The sequence below is a fragment of the Ammospiza nelsoni genome, chromosome 3 (genome assembly GCF_027579445.1).
Source record: "Ammospiza nelsoni isolate bAmmNel1 chromosome 3, bAmmNel1.pri, whole genome shotgun sequence".
Lineage (NCBI taxonomy): Eukaryota > Metazoa > Chordata > Aves > Passeriformes > Passerellidae > Ammospiza > Ammospiza nelsoni.
Window position 1 is genome coordinate 113,074,161 of NC_080635.1, and position 20,707 is coordinate 113,094,867.

The 20,707-nt window shown below is 50.9% G+C and overlaps 1 protein-coding gene across 1 annotated transcript; it reads left to right on the top strand.

Moving 5' to 3' along the window:
• Nucleotides 1–5,586: 5,586 nt before the first annotated feature.
• Nucleotides 5,587–10,977, top strand: LOC132070709 (uncharacterized). Its single transcript, XM_059467695.1, has 7 exons — nucleotides 5,587–5,652; nucleotides 6,341–6,460; nucleotides 8,980–9,082; nucleotides 9,211–9,399; nucleotides 10,077–10,094; nucleotides 10,378–10,428; nucleotides 10,904–10,977. Exons 1-7 carry the CDS (start codon nucleotides 5,587–5,589, stop codon nucleotides 10,975–10,977), a joined length of 621 nt encoding a protein of 206 aa, XP_059323678.1.
• Nucleotides 10,978–20,707: the final 9,730 nt, after the last annotated feature.

Below are 20,707 nucleotides of genomic sequence, written 5' to 3' on the forward strand. Positions count from 1 at the left end.
GCAAGTTTTGGTTTGGTTTTGTGTTAAACTTCCCCCCCACCCCCATCCCTTACTTTTTATCTGGGTTTAGTACCTAAATTAAGGAGCAATTTATTCAATTTATTCAATTTATTCCTACCCTGGATCAGGCAGAAGTTTTCACCTGCATTTTGCGGGGTGTTAGGTGTCAATTCCTCGTTTTGGGGCTGTGGTTTCTGTTTCACCCCCTTGCTTTAGGGGTAAATACAGTGCTGTTAAAGCCCAGCATTATCCTGGGATGTGTTTTTTTAGCCTGAGCCCCCCCTCCATACATTAAGTAATTCATCCTTATTGCCATTAGGAATTCAGATGTTATTTTACGGAGGGGGAAGGGAGGATGGATGTGCAGAGCAGAGCATAGCTTATATTTTACAGATATTCCTTTCTGCTGTGCGCGTTGCTGATTTACTCTTGGAAACCTGCTGGAGGAAGGTTTGAGGGACACTTTATGGGGGAAAAAATAGGGATTTTTGATGTAATTCAGGCTTCTCCCTGCTCCCGTGCAGCTCTCGCTGTCTGGGTGTGCAGAGCCGAATAGGGAACGGCCTCCTTTGCATTAATAATAGTCCAATAAAACCAGACAATATTCCTGCTTAAACGGACTGAGTTATGTAGATCCTAATTCTAGCACATCAGCAAGGAAAGAAAAGCAGATATTTCGTCCTCGCCACAACAAATTCCGTGATACAAATGCGAGCCGACATATGGTAAAAATTGCCCGCAGCCCTGCTGATTTACAGAACTGTTTTCACTCACAGATAATTCATTAAAAATCATTTCATACTGCCTGTATATACATAAAAAATATTTACTTGTGTAAATATCAGTCAGGAAGGTATTGCTTTTTTTTTTTTTTTTGCCTTTTGTTTTGGTTTTTTTTTTTTTACCTTTTTTCTTTTCTTTTTTACATTATTGACAGCTGCTGGGGAGGGAAAAAACAAATCCAGTGATGTATGATGGACATGGGGGAAAGCAAAGGTATTCCTGGCATCCATCCGTTCATCCTGGATATAGGTCAGGCCTGGGGGTGGGCTGGGACAGCTTTAAATCCGCTACCTGAGCCATCTGCTCCTCCATGCCAGTGGAATCTGCGTTGGGGAAACACATGCTAGGCAGACGTGGATACTGTAGGATACGGCATTTACCTGATTCAGGGCTCTCTGCTGACCTGTGGAACAATAGGGGAATGCACACCCTGGGAGATGTCGCTGGAAAAACGGGAGCAATGGGATTCCAAGGCCGCTGCTGCTGCTGTGGCAGAGCAGCCTAGAAAATAAAGAGCAAATCCCAGCAAGGCAAAAGGAGTTTTGGGGGTTTAATCGGTTTTTCAAATTGTCCTAAAATTATGGAGGCACCAAACACAAGGGGAACAAATGGCATAATGGGGTTTGTGGCTCCTAAAGATGAACATTCCAGGTATAACCGAGACAAGCCCTGAAATCTCCCTCCCAGCCCCACATTTTTCCCTCTAAAACACTACTCAAAATGCTGAACAAGGCTCCAGCCCGACACTGCATCTTCCCCTTTTTCCCCGTGCTTGCTCCAGTAGATTTGCCTAAATACGATGTATGTTTTAAACCTGAAGCTTGGAGACCTTTTGATGATTTTTTTTTTCCCCCTCAATGAAAATTCAGAAATAAATCATGGAGTACAAGAGATTTGGGGTGTTTTGTTTGCTGGGTTTTTTTTCTCTCTACAGCCAGTAGGTGAAACAACATTATTTAAAGTACGGAAGGGAATAAGTACTTGGAAGAGGGATCTGGTCCATCAGCTTTCATCCTCCATAAAACCCAGTGGTAAACAAAGCAATAATATTTGGGGGCTTGGAGAGGGCAGCTCTGGAGAGAGCTGGGATGTTGATTAAGATGGAATGGCTACGTGGGGAAAGGGGGGGATGCTGGATTTGCATCCCACGGCTACACCCAGCATGGCAGCGAGGGGAGAGAAAGTTTGGGCCCTTTTCCTCTGGAATTTGGTGCCATGTCTCACTCCATGGAGCTGCTGCATCAATGGGAAGCTTTCCTATCAAGCTGAACCTAAAAGGGAGGGTAAAATCAACTCTCACTTCCCCATCGGAGCGTCTACAGCACGAAAGCCTCTCCCGCTCTATTTATACGCTGGATAAATCAGTCTCCAGACTGTTACCATAGATAACAGAGTTTTTCTCCTGCTGTTGTCTCTAACAGCTTTTTTTCCCCCCCACTATATTTTGCACGGTTCCTACCTATCACCTCAGTGAGTAATTCCCCTGCTTTAAGTCAAATCACTTGGGGGAGAGACGGGTTTTTAAGGCACAGGGAGATTTTTCATCCCCCTCTCGCCAAATTTCGCTCCCAGTTCTCTGAGTAACCCTGAGAAATCTTGCAGAAAGGGGAGCTATAGGTAACTGCTTCTGATCCTGATACATATTTAACCTTCTCACAGTCTCCAGGAATTAACTATTTAGGAGGTGAGCAGCTGGCGCAGGCGTTGCACCAGGATAACACGGCCAGGCTGGTTCGCAGCGACACCGAAGCTTCCCACAAAAATCCCTAATTCTCATCACAGAATTTCTGCAGGAGACATTGCCATGGGCTGGGATCTTTATTTGAAATAGATAACTCATTCAATGCTGCAGGTCCCTGTTTCAGGGACCGGTGGATGCGGAGTTTCCCCTCCCAGGGATGGGGTGTTAATGGGATTTGTTGCTCCTGGCTGGGAGCGAGGGGGGTTAATCCCTTTCTCCATGTATATCCCTGCTGAGCTGGTTTAGGTCATGTTTAGAGCTAAGTTTTGTGGTGCAGGCTCTGTCCACCCGTCCATCCCGCAGTGCCAGGCACAGGGATGAGTCCACCTGCCATCTTTGCTCCCCTCACACCTCCCAGCGCTTAACAATTCGAGTGAGCCCCAGAAAGAAATTAAAGGAAAGGTTTAAATCCCACCAAAGTGGTGAAAATGCCTCTAGAGGCTTTTAGAAGCCCTGCGTTGTCGCTCAGGGAAAGCTCCCAGCGAGGCCCAGAGCCTTTTGTTTGCTGCAAGGGGATTTATCCTGGAGTGGGTAGGGAAGGAAAGGGACTTTTTCCCTCCACCTGCCGGGACCCATTCCCCCGGCATCACCTCTGCCATCATCCCCAGCAGAGGCGAAGCTGCTTGTGGGGAGGTGGCTCTGGGGATTTGGCATCATTTTCTAAAGCCTTTGAGGAGGCTGCAAAGCGTTAAATAGCCTCACCTGACCTCCTCCAGCAAAGCCAGGCTCTGCATCCTTATTTAGGGACATACATCACCTCCACAGCTTTCCCTCTGGCGCTGGGGGTGGAGCAGAGAAGTGAAATGTCGTGAGAGGAGGGAAAAAAAAAAAAGAAAAAAAAAAAAAAGTAGCTCTGAATCCATCTGAATTTGCCTTGAAACCCCTTTCCCAGCCCAGCGTGGCCGAGCACATCCCGGCCGAGGGCCGGACACATATGCCGTGCCATATGGAGCGGCGCGATCCCAGTCAATCGGATCTTTGGGAGTTTTATCGTTTAATTTCTTAATGTGCTAATAGTGCACAGGGAGGGGATGGATCACCGCTTAAGTCCGAGGATTTATGTTTTTAAGGGAGGGTAATGTATTTCCAAGCGGGCTTTAAATATCCTCGGCCAACGTGATGGGCGGCGGGCAGGAGAGGAGGGTGAGCTGGAAAAGGCCCTGGAAGAGCCCTCTGAGCTTTAATCCAGCACAGGTTTATAACGTGACATCCAGCCCCGTGTCAGCTGAAATTCAGGCGGAAAATCCCCGTGTCCATTTGACAAAGTCATTTTGCCCAGCCCTGAGGGCTGCAAGCCCTGTTCTGGGTCTGTGTCTCCCTGCTGCTCCCATAATTTCCATCCATGGGTCCATTCCATTTGAAGCCATGAAGGATGGGTGGCAAAATGTCCCCAAAGCCCCTGATCCTCAGTTTCCCGTCTTAGAGAGAGAACTGCTTTTCCTTCCTTCAAATTGCCATTGGGATCAGGGCTTTTGCAGACTCCCAAGGTGCTTTCGGCTCCTCAAAAGGAAAGGTCTTACAGAGAGATAAAAAATAAATGTTCATAAAAAAACATGCAGAAGTAATTTCAGGGGAGTACTGAAATTGCAACCGTTCACCTCCAACCTGCCACGGAACTCATCTATTTATTTTTAAATAAACCACCTCAGCTCTCCATAAATCTCCAGGGCAGGGAACCAAGGAGGGGATGAATTAGGCAGCACCGTGACCCCATCCCGGTCCCCGCTGGGCAGCTGCCTGCGGGGCAGGGACGGATGCTCGCGTGGCCCCGTGGCTCCAGCTGCGGTTGGAAGCGTGGCATTCTCAGAGGGATGCTCTGGCTGTTGGCTTCTGTCAGCCAGACCTTAAAATCTGCGCTGTTCGAGGCCTTATTTGAATTGCAAACGGCTCAAGGGAGGTGTACTGTGGAGTTGCTCTCTCAGGGTAAATAGGGTTTGGGGTTGTTTTTTTCTTTAAGCTAATAATATTGTGTCATGCTTTGAGGGGGGTGACGGTATAAAGGGCAGGTGGAAAGATTTCTGTGGCTGAGCTGGTGGCTCTCCCCAACCATTTTTGACAGCTAATTTCTAGCTTTTCCTTGAAAACTCCTCAGATCTGATGCGTTAGGTGAAATGTCATTAAGGCAATGGGAACACAAACGGTAGGACTGTGAGACAGCACTAAGGGGAAAGGGTAAAGGCTCCCAGAGGTTTCCAGCCACATGTTTTGGACCCCCAATGTGCCCAAGGTTCTTGTGCTTACTCAGAGCTGGACTCTCCTGCCCCTCTCTGAGCACGCAGACCCACGCTCAGGGTACCAAACACCTTCTCACACTTCCATGCGGGTTTTTCTCAGCAACTTCTAGGCCTCGACTGGGGAGGGAAAAAGGAAAAGAGGAGAGAAGGGATGTGTTTGTGTTCGTGCAGTGGGAAGGGATGGAAGGAAGAGACGTGCGCTGTGACTCGGTGCGGCGCTGGAATGATCTCAGGAGCTGCAGCTTGTGCAGAGAGATCCCAGGAGCGGGCACATGCCCTTGACACCAAATCACCCGGCGAGTAATAAAGGATTTCCTGCCTTCAGAGCCTGCTTGAGCTGGGGTTTTAGCCTGGGTTAGGCTGTGCAGCGCCCTGACAAGGTTACAGGGTCTGACAGGGTGCTCGGCCAGGGCTGGTGTGATGCTGGGAATGTGTAGATATCCCTGGATATAGACGCGTCGATAACCACGGCGTGCGCTCCTAGCCACAAACAAAAACTGCGCTCTTCTCCTTGAAATTCACCTTGAACGCGGTGAGATGGGGTGGGTTCGTCCCTTGGTTTGGGTATATTATTATTATTATTATTATTATTATTATTATTATTATTATTGTTATTATTATTATTCCCCCCCCTTCTTTTCCCTGACAACTGTCAGCAAGAGAGGCTGCAAAAAAAGCTGAGGAGCCACTGCAGGCTGCGCAGCGCTGGGAGCTGTCAGCCCCACGCCACTGCAGTGATGTCAGCCGCAGCCACAGCCACTGCCACCCCCAGCCCCTGCACACACGCGAGTCGCAAGAAGAAGAATTCATAATTACAGTAGCGTAGCCATGAAACCAGCAGTGCTGGGGGTGAGGGAGGGAGGGGGAGAGAAAGCGAAGCCTCGGCCAAAATTGGTACTTTCTTTTTTTTTTTTTTTAAATACCTTTTTTTTTTCCTCTCTCCCCCTGCAAAGCTGCACCCAGCTCTGCAGCATCCTTTCTCCGCAGCGGGGTTTGGGGGGGCCAGGGCAGGGGGTTCCCCCCCCCAAGCCCCCCCAGAGCGGGTGGAGGGTGCGGGGGGCTGCGGGGGGAGCTGGGCAGGGCTGGAGGCTCTTTCCCCGCGGGTCGCTCCTTGTTTTAAAAGGCAGCATTTCTGCGGACAACACCCGGAGCATCTCTGCGGGAGCGGGGCTGGGGGCGAGGGCTGCAGCCGCCTTGTTTGCGGCGCACGGAGTCAGCAGCTGGGATTTTTTTTTTTTTTTTTTTGGCTGAATAATCCTTTACGGGGAGGGGGTGTGCGGGAAAAAACGGGGGGGGGGGGGTGGTTGGGGGGGGGGCTGGGGGAGGAGGGAGGGAAAGTGAATCAACATCACCGAAGGAGGACAGCGAGCAAGATTAGGGCTGGCTAATGATAAATGAGAAGGCGCCGCTGACAGCTCCGCGCTCCGCGCAGCGCCCGCCCGGCTGCTCCGCGCTCCCTCCGCACCCTCCGGCCGTCCGCTCCGCTCTCGCCGCCGGCCTGGCTCCAGCCCCCCCTTCCCTTTTCTTTTCTATATATATATTTTTTTATTTATATATATAATTTTCACCCCCCTCCGCATAGCGCGGGCGGGGCGCACATCCCACCCCCTGCCTCCCCGAGCATCCTCCGCGGGATTACGCGCCCGGCCGCGCTCCGCACCGGCTACAGGACGGAGGGACCACGGCGGGGCTGCCGCAGGGGGTATTTCCTTCGCTCCTCTTCTTGGGGGGGGGTGGGTTTGGGTTGGGGTCGGGCCGGGAAAGGGGGGGTTGGATAGACAGGACACCCCTCAGCACCCCACGGGGGAGGGGGGATGCAGTGGGGGCTGCGCTCCCAGCGCCCCCCCCCGCGCCCTTTCTTCCCCCCTGGAGGGCTGGGGTGGCGGGGGGGGATGAAGGATGAAGCCAGGGCGGTTTATCCGTGGGCTCTGCCCGCCCCCCCCCTTCATCGTACCCGGGTGACCTTTCAAATCAAAGCCCGGCTCGTACCTACCAAGGTGCATTGGGCAGCCAGGGCTGGGGGGTGCTGGGGACGGGGGGGTGATGCACCCGGGCTCTCCCCCTCCCTCTGCCTTTCCCCCTCCCTCCCTCCTCCCTCCTCCCTCCCTCGCTGCTCCCTCCCTCTCCTCTCTCTGCTGCATTTTGCATGAGCTATCTAGGTCATTAGCATTTTAGCGTATGCAAGACTTGACAAAGCTGATGAGAAGCCAGATGGGCCCCTCTCCTCTTTTTTTTGCACCACTTGGGATCTGAGCGAAAGGATTGACTGCAGCAGGCGAACGGGGGAAGGTTTATTGCGCTCCTCCAGACCCCCCCCCCCGCTTATAGCAGCGCGGCGGGGCTCGGGGCAGGCGGCAGAGAGCGGGCAGCGCTGGGCAGAGACGGAGGGCAGGTAACGGGGCCCCCCCGCCGCCCCCCACCCCACAGCTCGGAGCTTCTTTGATTTGATACAAGGGTGGGTTTTTTCCGACGGCGGGGCTGGGCGGGGGGTGTTAGGTTGGGTTTTGTCCCCCCCCCTCCCCCCCGCCCATGGGGAAGGGCGCGCCGAGCCTCCGCGGGGCGCGGAGAACAAAGGCTGGGCTCCGCGGGGTCCCTCTCCCCCCTCCCTTCCATCCCCCCTCCCTTTTTCTTCTTTTCTTTTCCCCCGTTTCCCCTTCTCCTTCTCTATATTTTCTTCCTTCCCGAGGAAAGGCCCCTCTCTCCGTGTTCACAGCGGACCTTGATTTAAATGTCCATACAATTAAGGCACGCGGTGAATGCCAAGAACGAGGCTGACCAGCATCGAGGCCGGAGGCGGCTCCGCGGCTCTCCGCACCCGCGGAACCCCCCGCACCCCCTGGCATCCCCCCCTCCATCCCCCGGGCTCGGCCGCGGGGCGCGCAGGCAGCGCTGCGCAGGTGGCACCGCAGCGCGGGGAGGGGGCGGACAGGGATGCGCGGCACGGGATGGGATGCGATGGGATGCGCTGGGATGGGATGGGATGGGGACGCACGGCAGCATCAGGGGTGCTCTCCGGGGTGAAGGAGAAGCGGGTCCTGGCGAGCACAGGAGCCCGGGGTGTGAAATGCGGAGCTGTCACTCGGGGGTGCCCCGCGGGTGGGCCCCGGGGGGACGCGGCTGCTGCCCCCGGGGCTGCTCCGCTGCCGCCGCTTTGTGCTTTGCCTTTTCTCTCGCCTTTTCTCCGCAGAGCGATGGGGTTTTTCCCTGCTAAAAGCAAGGGCAGGTCTTGGGGTCACCGGGGCTCACGCTGCTCCCCCGGCGGAGGGGGGTGAGGATGCTGAGGCAAAGCCGCTTTTTTTCTTTATTTTTTTTAAAGCTTTATTATGATTTTTTTTTCCGGTGGCTGTTTGTGTGTTTTTCCCCTCCGCCCTCCCTCTCCTTTTAATCCTTATAATTTAAATCAAAAGTGCCGGGTAGAAGAAGGGGGGAGCGCTGTGTCTGCAGGGCGAGGCCGGGCGTAAATCTCTCGGAGGGATAAACATGTCATTTGTTCCCTTTGTATGGTAATGCTGTCCCCCCCCCCAGCTGCCCCCCCACCCCCCAGCAGCTGCCCCAGCCATACATCCTCCCTACAAAAGATCCCAATTACCCATCGGCTGCCTCATTATACTCCTTACACAGCCCCGGCGAGAGGCGTGTGTGTACGAGGAGCCGAGGGGAGGGGGGGGGAGGATGAAGGAGGGGGGGCGAGAAACAGCACCTGAATTATTCAGAAAATAAAATAAAATTCAAAAATCTGGAGGCGGCTGGAGGGAGGGATGCTGCGACCCCGCAGGGATGCTGCGACCCCGCGGCCTAACACGGAGCAGGTGCCCCCCAGAGCCTTCTGCAGCACAGGGGCTGCTCCCCCCTCCTCCCCCCGACACGCCATTGGTTTCTTTTTCCCCTTCTTTTTCACGCTTTTATTTTTATTTCGGGGTTTTTTTTTTCTCCCTCCACCCTTGTAGCCATCCCCACCGCTCTGCCCTGCTCCCCGCTGGGGCCCTTCACCTCCTTTCCCTTCTCCCATCCCTCTCCTCCCCTCCCTTCTCTTTGCAGCTGGAGGCCGCCCCGCATCCCTTCATCCCGGCCCATCCCTGTGCTCCCAGCAGGTGCCTGGCACTGGGCGAGGACAGGCCTTACTGCAGGGGACAGTCCCCCACCCCTCAGGGCATCTGCAGAGCTGTCCCAAATTCGGGGGGCCCTCGGTGACAGCGCGGGCGGTCCCATCTCTCTTTGCAGCTCCGTGCACAGAGCCTCAACTCTGGAATGGTGCCCTTGGGAACGCTGACAGCAGCCTGGGCTCCCTGGGACGCCTCTTTGCAGCCGCCGAGGGGTTCTGCAGGTATTTGGGGCCATCCCTCCCCCTGGGCTCGCATCCCGGCCGGTGCGGATGCCGCAAGGAGCCCGTCGGGTCGTGCCAATAAAGCTCTTTCCTTGCGGGTTCCTGCATCCTCTCCTTTGTTCCTGGAGGTTTCTCGCCCGTCTCTTTGCGGTGGCGGAGGCAGGACCCCCCTGAAGGACCCGCGCTCAGCACCAGGTGGGGGATGAATGTTAAAATCCACCCCAAAATAAAAACCTCAGCCTTGCAATTCGGCAGCCCACGGTCGGTCGCCTGCTCAACCCTGGGTGGGCACTGCTGCATCTTGGACCTCCAGGAGGGTCTGAACTGCCAGAGGGTTCCTCTGTAGTGAATAAAAAGGGGGGAAAGAAAGAGATTTGGGGTGCATTCTCTCTGGGATTGCCCCCATCCCGGCAGGCAGATCCCTGCCATGCCGCACTACATGCAGAGCATCCCTCTGCGGCACCGCCGGCCCCACAGCACCCAGCCCTCACAAACAGGATGGATTTTCTTTTAAAGCTGCAGCAAGGGAGAGGAAAACAAGACCTAAATAACCCCAAATAAATACACAACCTGTTTTCTGTCTTGTGAAATGGCTGGGATGAAGAGACGCCATGACCATGCATCCATCCGAAGGCCTGGTACCCACGGCGGGGCCCGGCTGCCTCCCTCGGGCTCAACCCAGAGGGATGGAGAGGAGGGTGCAGGAGGCTCTTATTAATACTAATCCCAAGAAATATTGCTGTGCCCTGAATAAATCAGGTCGGGGGTTCCTGCAAGACCTTTGCCCCCTTGAGATGAGCTGCAGTGCAGCCCCTCCTCTTCAGGGTGTACACTTTGGGAAGGGAATAGGCACGGGGGAGGGGGGGTTGGGGGGGTGGACAGATGCATTTGATTTTTTTCGCTGAGGGATGGAGGAGGAGGTGGCACGGTTTTATTCCAAGCACGTCAGCTCCCCCCTCCCTCCCTGTCCCCTCCTCCCTCCCTCCACCCGCAGTCCGATGTAAACATAACGGTAAGGACCTGCCAGGCTCCATCCCCACTTGGATTATGGGGGGGAATTAAGCAGCTTTGATTAACACAGCAATGCCCCCGAATAACCTTCAGGCGTCTGGCCCTCAAGGTCGTGCACTAGAAGGGGCTGGGGACAGAGACCCCAGAGCACCCATCCCATGGGCAGGGGGAAGGGGTGGATGGAGAGGATTCGTGGGGAGCAAAGATCCTTCCATCTGCAGTTTTATGCTGGTTTTTTTCTCCCTGCCCACGCCCACCCCTGACCGATTCGCTCGCCACTGCAGCGCTGGTTGGGCTGGAGATGCTCGGGCTCCAGCGGGGAGGTGGAATGGAAGGTGTGGGAAATTCCTCTGTTTCCCTCATTTCCCAGATCTCTGTCGAGTGCCAGCCCCACTGTTCACCCAGTCCCAAGCAGGATGATGCTCTCCATGTAGAAAGATCTTTTGCTTCATATCCCTGCAGCATCCAGCTCCTTTTTTCTGTTTATTTTTATGCCGTGTACCTCCATGAACCAAAAGCCAACACATCTCCTAGCAGCAGCAGTCAAAGTGGGCGTTTTATTGGGAAATGTAATCAGGTTTCAAGGGGAAAATCCTTTCCTAATGTCTCAGCTAAGCAACAAGCTCAATTAAATTGGTTAGACTATAAAAAGGGCCGAGAGTCCCATCTCCTTTTTCCTCCCTGCTCTTCCTGGACAGCGCTGTCATCTCCGCGCTCCACTCCACCGTCTTTAAAGCCCAAACGAGCCTCAGTGACACAGGACTCACATGTCATTCCCCGACATCCCCCCCCTGCCCCGCCTCCCCCCAGCAACAGAGTCACAAATCATCTCAAACACTCTAAATTTAGCCCGGCAGCGCGACCACGAGCAGGGATTTCAGTGACATCACTACTGGAAATTAAGGGGTCAAACAGGGAGGCTGAGCGTGGCACCGTGAGGAGCGGGGACAGCGCTTCACTGATCCTTCCACACAACGAGGCCACCCTGTCTTGAGACATCTCAAAGCATCCCCTCAACATACATTTCTCCCAAATGCCCAGAGTGGAGCAGGCATTAGATTAATTCCCATCAGGAGCTGTGCTGGAAGGCCCCGATGGATCAGCGCTGCGGAGATGCGCAGTGCGACCGCGAGAACCCCAAGGAGCAGAGCCAGTGAGCTTTTCTCCCCCAGAGTGTGGGAGAAAGGGGGACCCACATCTCACCCTGGAGCTGGAAGGTGGGTCCAGCACTCCCTCCGTGGCTGGGAATGCCAGGCCAATGTTCCCATGGCATTTGCAGAGCTGTGTGTGCTCACGGTCCCCGCTGGTGCTGTGGTTATGGGGCAGGGGTGATGCTGTGGTATCCCAGTGCCTGGAGTGATTCCTGCCTGCTTTGCGCTGCCGAGCCAAAGAAATGTCTGCACATGGGGAAAAGGGAGTCAGGGCTGAGTCCTGAGGTGGGAATGGGGCTGATCTCATGCACAAGGTCCCATATTCCAGAGGATGAAGAAAGAACAGATTCCGATGGCTGGGCTGCAGTTGGAGGAGCAAATCCTGAACTCCTCAACGAGATTGGATGGATTCATAAACTCACACAATCACAGGATGGTTTGGGCTGGAAAAGACCTGGAAGAGCATCTCATTCCAACCCCCTGCCATGGGCAGGGACAATTTCCACTATCCCAGATTGCTCCAAGCTCTGTCCAGCCTGGCCTTAGACAATTCCAGGGATCCAGGGACAGCCACAGCTTCTCTGGAAATTCTATTCTAGGGCCTCACCACCCTCACAGGGAACAATTCCCTCCCAATATCCCATTTATCCCTGCCCTCTGGAAGTGGGAAGCCATTCCCTGTGTCCTGCCCCTCCATCCCTTGTCCCAAGTCCCTCTCTTGGAGCCCTTTAGCCACTGGAAGGGATCCTAAGACTTTCCAGTGCCTTCATTTTCTCCAGACTGAACAATAAATTACTGCTTGGGGGGCCATAGCCAGAGAAGCTGAGATTATACTTTTAGGGGCCTGTTAGTCACAGCACCTACATCCTTTAGTGGTCAGCAACCCTTCACTTCTGCTGTGGTTTTTCGGCAGCACAAAAAGGCTGGAAAATGCTGCCTCTGCCTTTTGAATGTCATGTTCCCCTTGCCCCAGTAGTGAGCACTGAAAAATAAACCAACAAGCCAATGTCTCCTGCAGCATAAATTCCTCCTAGAGGCACAAAATATGATGCGGTGGGGAAGAGGGAAGAGGTTAGGGGCTAAAATTTGCTAGAAATCCCTTAAACCACAGGAGCGCACGAGGATTTCTCTGCCGTTGATGCACACGGAGGCAATTCTGCGAGCATTCACTTATTTTTATGGAGATTTTGCCTTTTCAGACCAAGTGTTTCCGTGTGGCACCAGCTGTAGGGATGAGCTAATGCAAAGCTCAGTCATTTCCCTGCTCACCCAGGCCTTCCTCCGCAGCCACAGAAGCTCTCATCCAGCGAGAGACAAAAGTGATGCGTGTGCATGTGTAATTTCCAATGTCAATGTGTTCAGCCAGGAGTTGGAATCATAGAAGTTATTTCATTTATTACAATCATACATAAAGCCTCTTAGAGCTGCAGACTTGGAATAGGCAATTATGCCCATAGGTTAATAACACGCAGCGATTTGACTGACAACTGGAATTAGATTTAAACACGGCAGAGTGGCAGCTAAAGGCACTTTATTAAAGCTGTGGCTGGGGATTTGTTCAAAATACCAGTTGCATACCTTTTCTGGTAAAATATTTATAGGTAGCGCCATATTGTGGCCCATTATATTGCATTTTCTTCTCCTTTCCCTCACCACTCTGCTGCACAAGGAATTTCTCTGGTCGGATTTTCCTGGGAGGGAGGGAAATGCCTGGGGTTGGTTCTCATGTGATGGGATGTGATTCACAGTGGGAAAGGGCCCTACAGCAGTGATTAACTCTAGACCTAGGAGAGACCTGGATTTACCTCTCCATCCTCTCTCCTTATCACTCCCCAGTGCAGCATCCTCTTAACGCTGCCCTCATTAGCCCAGAGTTAATGATCCAAACAGCCCAGACAAAACCGGGGTCAGTGACTGATAAAGTCAATAAAATAAATATTGTTTGATTCTGTTGATACTGGGAGTTTTTCCTGCTCCCAGGGGAGATTCTCCTTGTGAGATTAGTTTAGTGTGGGATGGATTACCTGCAACCAGGATGGAGTCCCTGCTCCTGGGGGACTCCTTGAGATCTCCTTGAGATCCAAGTCGGAGAAATGTGTGACAGGAATGACAGGAGAAAACACTTGATCCTGCCTTAGGACAAGGGGCTGGTTTAGACCCCAGTATTTCCCATCATTCTTGGAAAAAAACCACTAAATTGCTTTAAAATAATAGCTAAGGACCAGCTGGGGCTGGGCCAAGTGTGATCCAAAGGTCTTGTTCCACCCTAATATCAGTCCATCAGTCCAGCTAACCTAAAAATAACAATTAAAATCCCAAAGGCTCTTTGTGTGCCACTTCCTTCACTGGCAGCCAATGGAAAAGAGAGGTGACACCTGAAATGCCCTTAAAAATAACTCCCAGTTCCCATCTCTTTCTTTCTTGCCTCATTTGTGTGGTGTGAAAAATCTCTGTATCATAAGAGCTGCCTTGCAACCATCCGTGAGCCAGGGGTTAAAATTCAGGAGCACTGTATGGGATTCAAGGATTTCACTTTAAAATTAGCAAGGCCAAAATCAGCAGAGAAGAAAGGGCAATTCAGTGTCTGGAGAGGGAAAACTGACAGATTTTAGCCCACTGAAGGATGGTATGAGTAGATCTCCAAGCTGGTGGCCAAATCCAGCAAGGTACAAGGAGAATTCTGCATGGATTTAACAGAGGGAAAACTTCCCAGCCAGCACCTCACTGGCAAACCAGAGAGGTGTTTGTACACTCCAGACCCCCAGATTCCCATTCTTCTGCTACAAAACCTAAGTGCTCAAAATCAGAGTTTAATCCAAAATACTTTCTTTAGTTTCAGGGAAGGAGAAGCTGGAGGTGCGCTCAGGTGAAAAAGGAGCTTGAATCCACCATTCCATCATCATTCCATCATTATTCCATCATCATTCTCTGCCTGGCTCCAACATATTCCAGACCAGGAGCCATCTTCTGGCTGAAGATGTCCCAGCTCCTTGCAGGGGGCTGGACTAGGTGACCTTTAAAGGTCCCTTCCACCCCAAACCGTTCTGTGATTCTATTAACCATGGGGTCCCCAGTGGCCCCTGGTCCTCAGGATAAGGAATTGGCTCCAGCAAAGCTCTAACTCCACATTTTGATCCTACAGACCTCTCCTGCCAACCTGGGGGCCCAACCCCAAATTTCAAACCCCTTATTACCCAGCAATTAAAATAAAACAAAGTCTGAGAGCACCAGCTATAAAAAGATCATCCCGGTGCTCCTCGTGCATTAAATAAGAAGGCTCAGATCCTTGCTGTGATGCCATGGCAGGGGAGCAGCTCCCTGGGCTGGGATTACCTGCTCCTGGTGCCTTGACCTTTCCCCAGAGAGCAGCCTGTGGAGCAGGGTCAGCAGTGGCCATGGCACAGGTGGCACCAACCCCACACACAAACACAACTCCCAGCAGCTTTTTCCAGCAGATTTCCTCAGTGGCAGCTTTGGAGGAGAAAGTGCCAGGAGGTGAAATAACCAGAGGAATGTGAGGGGCACAGACTCAATCTCAGGGCAACCCCTTTTGTTAAAATGCCCAGGGGAGAAGAAGCCTCCTTTTTTCAATTTATTTTTTTAATTCCTGAAAGATTTATAACCCTTTTTGTTAGGTTCTCCCTCCTATCACTGATAAAACTCATCCTGGCACGACTCGAGCCCAGGATCAGCTTTTAAAGCATGGCAGAGAAAACCTCTGTGATGTAAAGCAAGCATCCAGTCCTTGGCTGCAGCCCAGCCCAAATTCAGGGAGTATCCCAATGTTTCTAGACATGGAAAGGGGGTTCATGTGTGAAATCCACAAGGGATCAGCTCAAATGAGCCCAGCCAACCTTTGCCCACTCACATCAGTCCCTGCTGCATTGGGTGTAGGGGATTTGTCACCCTCTCAAAGAGATCCTTGTCACCAGCTTGTTTAATTTTACCATTTTATGAAGGTATTATGAAAGTATAAATATCTGTAGGAATACATATATATATTGAAATCCATATATATATATATATATGGAATATCTCCATATATGTTTATCTATATATCTATATCTATATCTATATCTATATCTATATATCCATATATCTATATATCTATATCTATATATATATATGGAATATATCCACACATATATATATTGTTTTCCCTAAGCCCCTGGCCCCAAAGGCAAAACTCAGTTCTTAAAAACCTCAGTGTCCAAAAGCTTTGAGGGATGAGCTGAGTTTACTGAAGCAGCTAAAAAAAAAAAAAAAAAAAAAAAAAACAGAAGGCAAACCCAAAGTACATTAGAAAGAGAACTAAAAATACAATCAAGAAATTGGAAGCAATTTTGTGATCCGGGGGTTTCTTGCTGGGTTTTCTGGGAGATTGGGGTTGGAGATAATGGCAGTGGGAGTGGAGGGCAGCATGGTTTTATTTCAGGATCAGTATCAGGGTGGAGCAAATGGTGTATTTATCTGCAAGGCTGAGAAGATCTAATTGTGCCCTGTTTTGCACTAATGCAGCTCTGTGGCACCACCAGACAGTCCCAGAGTACCCAAAATGTGCTTGTTTTCTATTTCACCCCTGTTTTTTGTTGTGCATCCTGTCCATGCTGGTCTCACCCCAGTAGTTTTATGGGTTATTTCGAGGATGACCAGCTCTCTGCTCCATCCTTCCTTTATACCTCAGGGTAAAAAAGGGACCAACATCATCCTGTAGGAGTTCCCACTTGAAAATAAGGTTTTTATTGATGATTTAAAATGGGGGGAGACTTCAAGGACATACCCAGAGATATCCAGGAGCAATAATTGCACAAGGAGATGAGGTTCCCAGGGAGAGCCAGCCCAGCTCCATGGACATGAAACCACAATTGTCATCTGTGATGAACAACAGAGAGGGGAACGTACAGGAAACAGCAATTAAACCATTAAAGTCTTGGGCAGCTTCCCAGTGACCAGCAGTCTTTAGATATATAAATATCTCACATGGCATAAAAGGAGCTGTTCTCTATACCCATTATGTCCCCAGTGACCTTCAAGAGGGACAAGGGGGTTGGGATTGTCATTTTGAACTGGCATCTTCTGCTCCATCTGAGCAGTGACATCCCTTGGGACAGGGATCTCCTCCTTCCCTATGAAATCCCAGCCTAAAGTTGAAATCTGGTGGAGATCCCAGTTTAAATTATCCTAATTACTGCCCAGATCTGCCTCCTATAAATCCCTGGCTGTGCTGTAGGGAAATAACTGAGCTGGAAGGTGGCAAATGTGCTGCTGTTGCCACATTTCAGTGTTAAAATAGAGGTTTCCATATTTAATGTGAATGTTTTGTGCTCGTGTTTTGTATCACACCCCAAACATCCTGAGGGATCAGCCCCAGACAGGAGGGAGTTTCTGGGCTCCAAATCCTTGTGGCTTGTTTACTTTAATAGTCAAGCTGAGCAAAATGCAAAATATCTCAATGAAAATTTTGGTCAGTAATTAACAAATGGTTGTCCTTTAATTACCCAAAGGAACAGCCCTGAGACTGAGATTGGAACCAAGATAACCCAGGGAAGATCCATGATCATAAAAGACAGCCACAACCTGAGTTTTCATCAGTCAGAAATCATTCTTGGCAGGTGCTGCTTATTGGGAGAAGAGTTTTGGGGACAGATATCCAGACTGATTGCTCCATTCAGTCTGGATGGGTTTTGTTAACACCACCAACAGCAGATTTAGTGATGTTTACATTGAAATAATCACCCTGGGTTTCCAAAGCCATTCCTGCTTCCATAGGCCTGGATCTGTGGCTCTCGGATGAGCAGTGCCTCACACACCTCTGGATATTCCCCCTGGGGAGGCTCAGATGTGCTGTTCTGGTGGTCCCCAAGCAGGAGGAAATGCTCCCCTGCACCCCCATTTTCCCAAAACCTGCACAACATCCCCCAAGCTGGCCAGAAACCCCCATTGCTGCTGCCAGGCGTGGTGGATGAACCCCAGGAAGGGGTGCAGGGTCATTCCTGAAGGCTGAGCTTGAAGGGGATGGAGAAGGGGAGATGTTGGTGTTGAAGATTGCAACGCAAGTTGTTTTCAATTACCATCAGTATGGCAGATTACCTTTGTCAAGTGGGCAGTTTGCCTTATCTCTCTCTTTGAGTGACAACATTCACACCTCCCTGGAGGGGACATCTGCTGATAACAGCTATTGAATGTCACTGCATGACTGATAAGAACTACAGCATCCCATTGGAAGATGCTCCGCCCAGAGGGAGGAGCCGAGCATTGCTACCCAGATATAATCCAGAGGTTTTTGAGACACCAGCACGGCTTTCTCCATGGGATTCCCCAGAGGAACAGCAGCTGTCTCTTCTTTCCCTGGATCTTCAGAGGATAAATACATCCTTCTCTCCTTCTCTACAGATCCCCCTTGCTCTAACAGAACCACACCTGATACTGCAGGAGGGCTGCAGCCACATTTCCAATTGGACTGCCACCAACACCCTGACCCACATAGTGTCAGGTTGGGTTCTGACTCTGTCAGTGTTGTTCTAGTGTACTGCATTGTTTATTTTATCTTTTTTTTTTCATTTTCCCTATCAAAGAACTTTTATTTCCTGCTCCCATATTTTTGCTTGAGAGCCCCTTAATTTAAAATTTAGAGCAATTCGGAGGGGTGGGGAGGGTTTACATTCTCAATTTCAGGGAGGCTCCTGCCTTCCTTAGCAGACTCCTGCCTTTCCAAACCAAGACAGTTGGGAGTCCTGCAGCACTCCTCCTTTCCCACCAGGCGTGGAGGCTTCCCCTGCAATTCCTGCTGGAGTGACGCTGCAGCAGAGCGCATCTGCAGGATGATGAAATGCAGAGGGGCCGTAATGAGATTTCAAATAAAGCCAGCTTTTCCCCTGGCATGTCTGGTCTGGAAAAATCCAAACTGTTGGCAAGGCAAAACCTCCAGGAAGGAGAAGCGCCCTTGACCTGACGAGGCTCTTCCCATTCCCACCCCTCCCTGGGGATGGCAAATGTGGCATCGCGAATGTTATGAGTAGAAAAGCTGCCCATTTTTTAAAAAAATTGCAGAGTTCACAGGTTGGGCCAGTTGCTGCCCGGGTGGAGTTCTAACTGTTTGTTGTTGTAATCACCTGTTGTTTTCGTTAACTACCTGTTGTTGATGGTTAAGAATTCTGCCTTTTGTCGAGTGACACCCTGCTGCTTCCTGGAGGATGGCACCCAGATGGTGAAGAGGAGGGGACATTGGGGTTGGCATGCAAATGACATCGGAGTCAACATGCAAAGGAAGAAGCCCCTCACCAAACCTAGAAAAAAACCCTAAAAACAATGAGCCAACACAGAATAAAGAGATCTAAGTTATGTCTGGGCTGAGAAGCAGAATGCAGTATCGGCCAAGACCCTTTTTACCCCTCACTTTAACCTAAAAAGATATCAGCTAGAAAGATGACCTCGAATGTCAAACCAAAAATGGGGAATCTCCTGATGCTCTCATGAGGATGGAACCCCCAGCTCTGCCTGCAGACCAGCAGACACAGCTGCACTTTTCCTCCTACTCCGAGTCACTCCTGGAAGAAGCGGCGCCATGAGCACGACCCATCAGTTCTTCCCATTTTATTAATGGTTTTTAATAAAAGTATTAAAAAGGAGAAAGATCTCCTGCCCTGTTTATTTCAGCAAAGAGCTCAACCCAATGGAGGAGCAGCAGGAATGGCATGGGAGAGGCGAAACCCAACATGGCACCAGTAGGGGATGCGTTGTGGGTGTTTATTGGAATTATTACCAATATAACCAGATGGGACGTGCCTGGGCTTGTCTGGCCCTTGCTGCTTGACCAAAAGACAGCAGCTGTGGTGGTTTCACCTCAGAGACACCTTTGGTTAGCTGGATGCTGCAGCTGGGTGCATGGAGAGAAGTCCAGGCTTGCAGGAGCTCAGGTTTACCTTGGCGGATGTTGCAGATTGCAAGGTAAGATGTATTCTGTTGCCATCTGTATGGCAGTTGTCTTTTGTCAAGTGTTTGCCTTATCTCTCTCTCTGAGGGCTCACAATCACTCCCTTGGGAGGGGACATCTGCTGATAACAGGCTATTGAATGTCACTGCATGACTGATAAGAACTACAGCATCCCATTGGGAGATGCTCCACCCAGAGAGAGGAGCCAACCATTCCTACCTGGATATAATCTGAAGATCCTGGAATAACTGCATGACTTCTCCACTGGATTTCCCAGAGGAACAGCAGCTGTCCCTTCCTTCCACTGGATTTTCAGAGGAAGACTGCACCCTTTTCTACAGGATCCCTGCTCCAGCAGAACCACACCTGACACTCCAGGAGGGCTGCAGCCACAATTCCAATTGGACTGCTACCAACACCCTGACCAAGAGTGTCAGGTTGTGTTCTGACTCTGTCAGTGTTGTTCTAGTGTACTGCATTGTTATTTTTATCCTTTTATTTTCTTCCTTATTAAAGAACTGTTATTTACTGATCACACTTTTTTTTTTTGTCTGAGAGCCCCTTAATTTAAAATTTATAGCAATTTGGAGCGGTGGGGAGGGTTTACATTCTCAATTTCAGGGGAGGCTCCGGCCTTCCTTAGTAGACTCCTGTCTTTCCAAACCAAGACAGCGGAGAAGCTTTAAGGCAAGGTGAAGGAAAGGAGTCAGTTCTGGTGGAGGGTTTTGATCCAGAGTTTTATTCTGGCCCACAGACCCCTGAAACCAACAACAGCTCCAACAGAACTCCCAACTGCATGGCATGCTTGCCCTTTTAATGTGGGGGAGAAGGGGGAGTGGGGGGAACCAGGGACCACCAACCAGGTACAGGGCAGGCAGGTCTCAGGTGAAAGGGACACCTGGATGGGCCAATGGCCCCCAGGGACGGAGAGCATCTTTTGAATCTGCCCAATCACTCCTCTGGAATTTCTGGGTTGATAAAAATGCCCAGCAGGAGTCAGGGTGGAGGAAAGGAAAGGTGGTTGACACCTGGGGAAGGACCAGGATAACTGAGGCAAGCCATGACATCACAACAGGCGCTGCTCCCTCTCAGGGCTTCTGTTGGTCACAGTGACCGCGAGATGGGTTAGAAAGTCTCTTTTCCCAGCCCAGCAGTTGAAGAAGGAGTCAGAACTCTTCAGTTCTCGTTCTCAAGGTTGTTTTTTTTTTCTTATCTATAAAATTCTTTCTCTGGCCTGCTGAGCTCTGTTCAGCAGGTCAGACAGAGGCACACTGACGCCCTGAGGGCAGTGTTATCTTTTTATACTAAAAACTATGTGTACATTATTTACAATAACTTCCCAATACTCATCACCTATGTTAGACAGTGAGCTTCTACTCTAAACCAATCCAAAAGTGCCACCATCACAGCAGAAGATGGAGGCCAAGAAGAAGAAGGAGAAAGGCTGGACATGCCCAGATTCCTCCATCTTGCCCCCTGAACGCCCATTCTAAAAACCCCAAAAAATGTATTTTTCACCCCATGATAAAA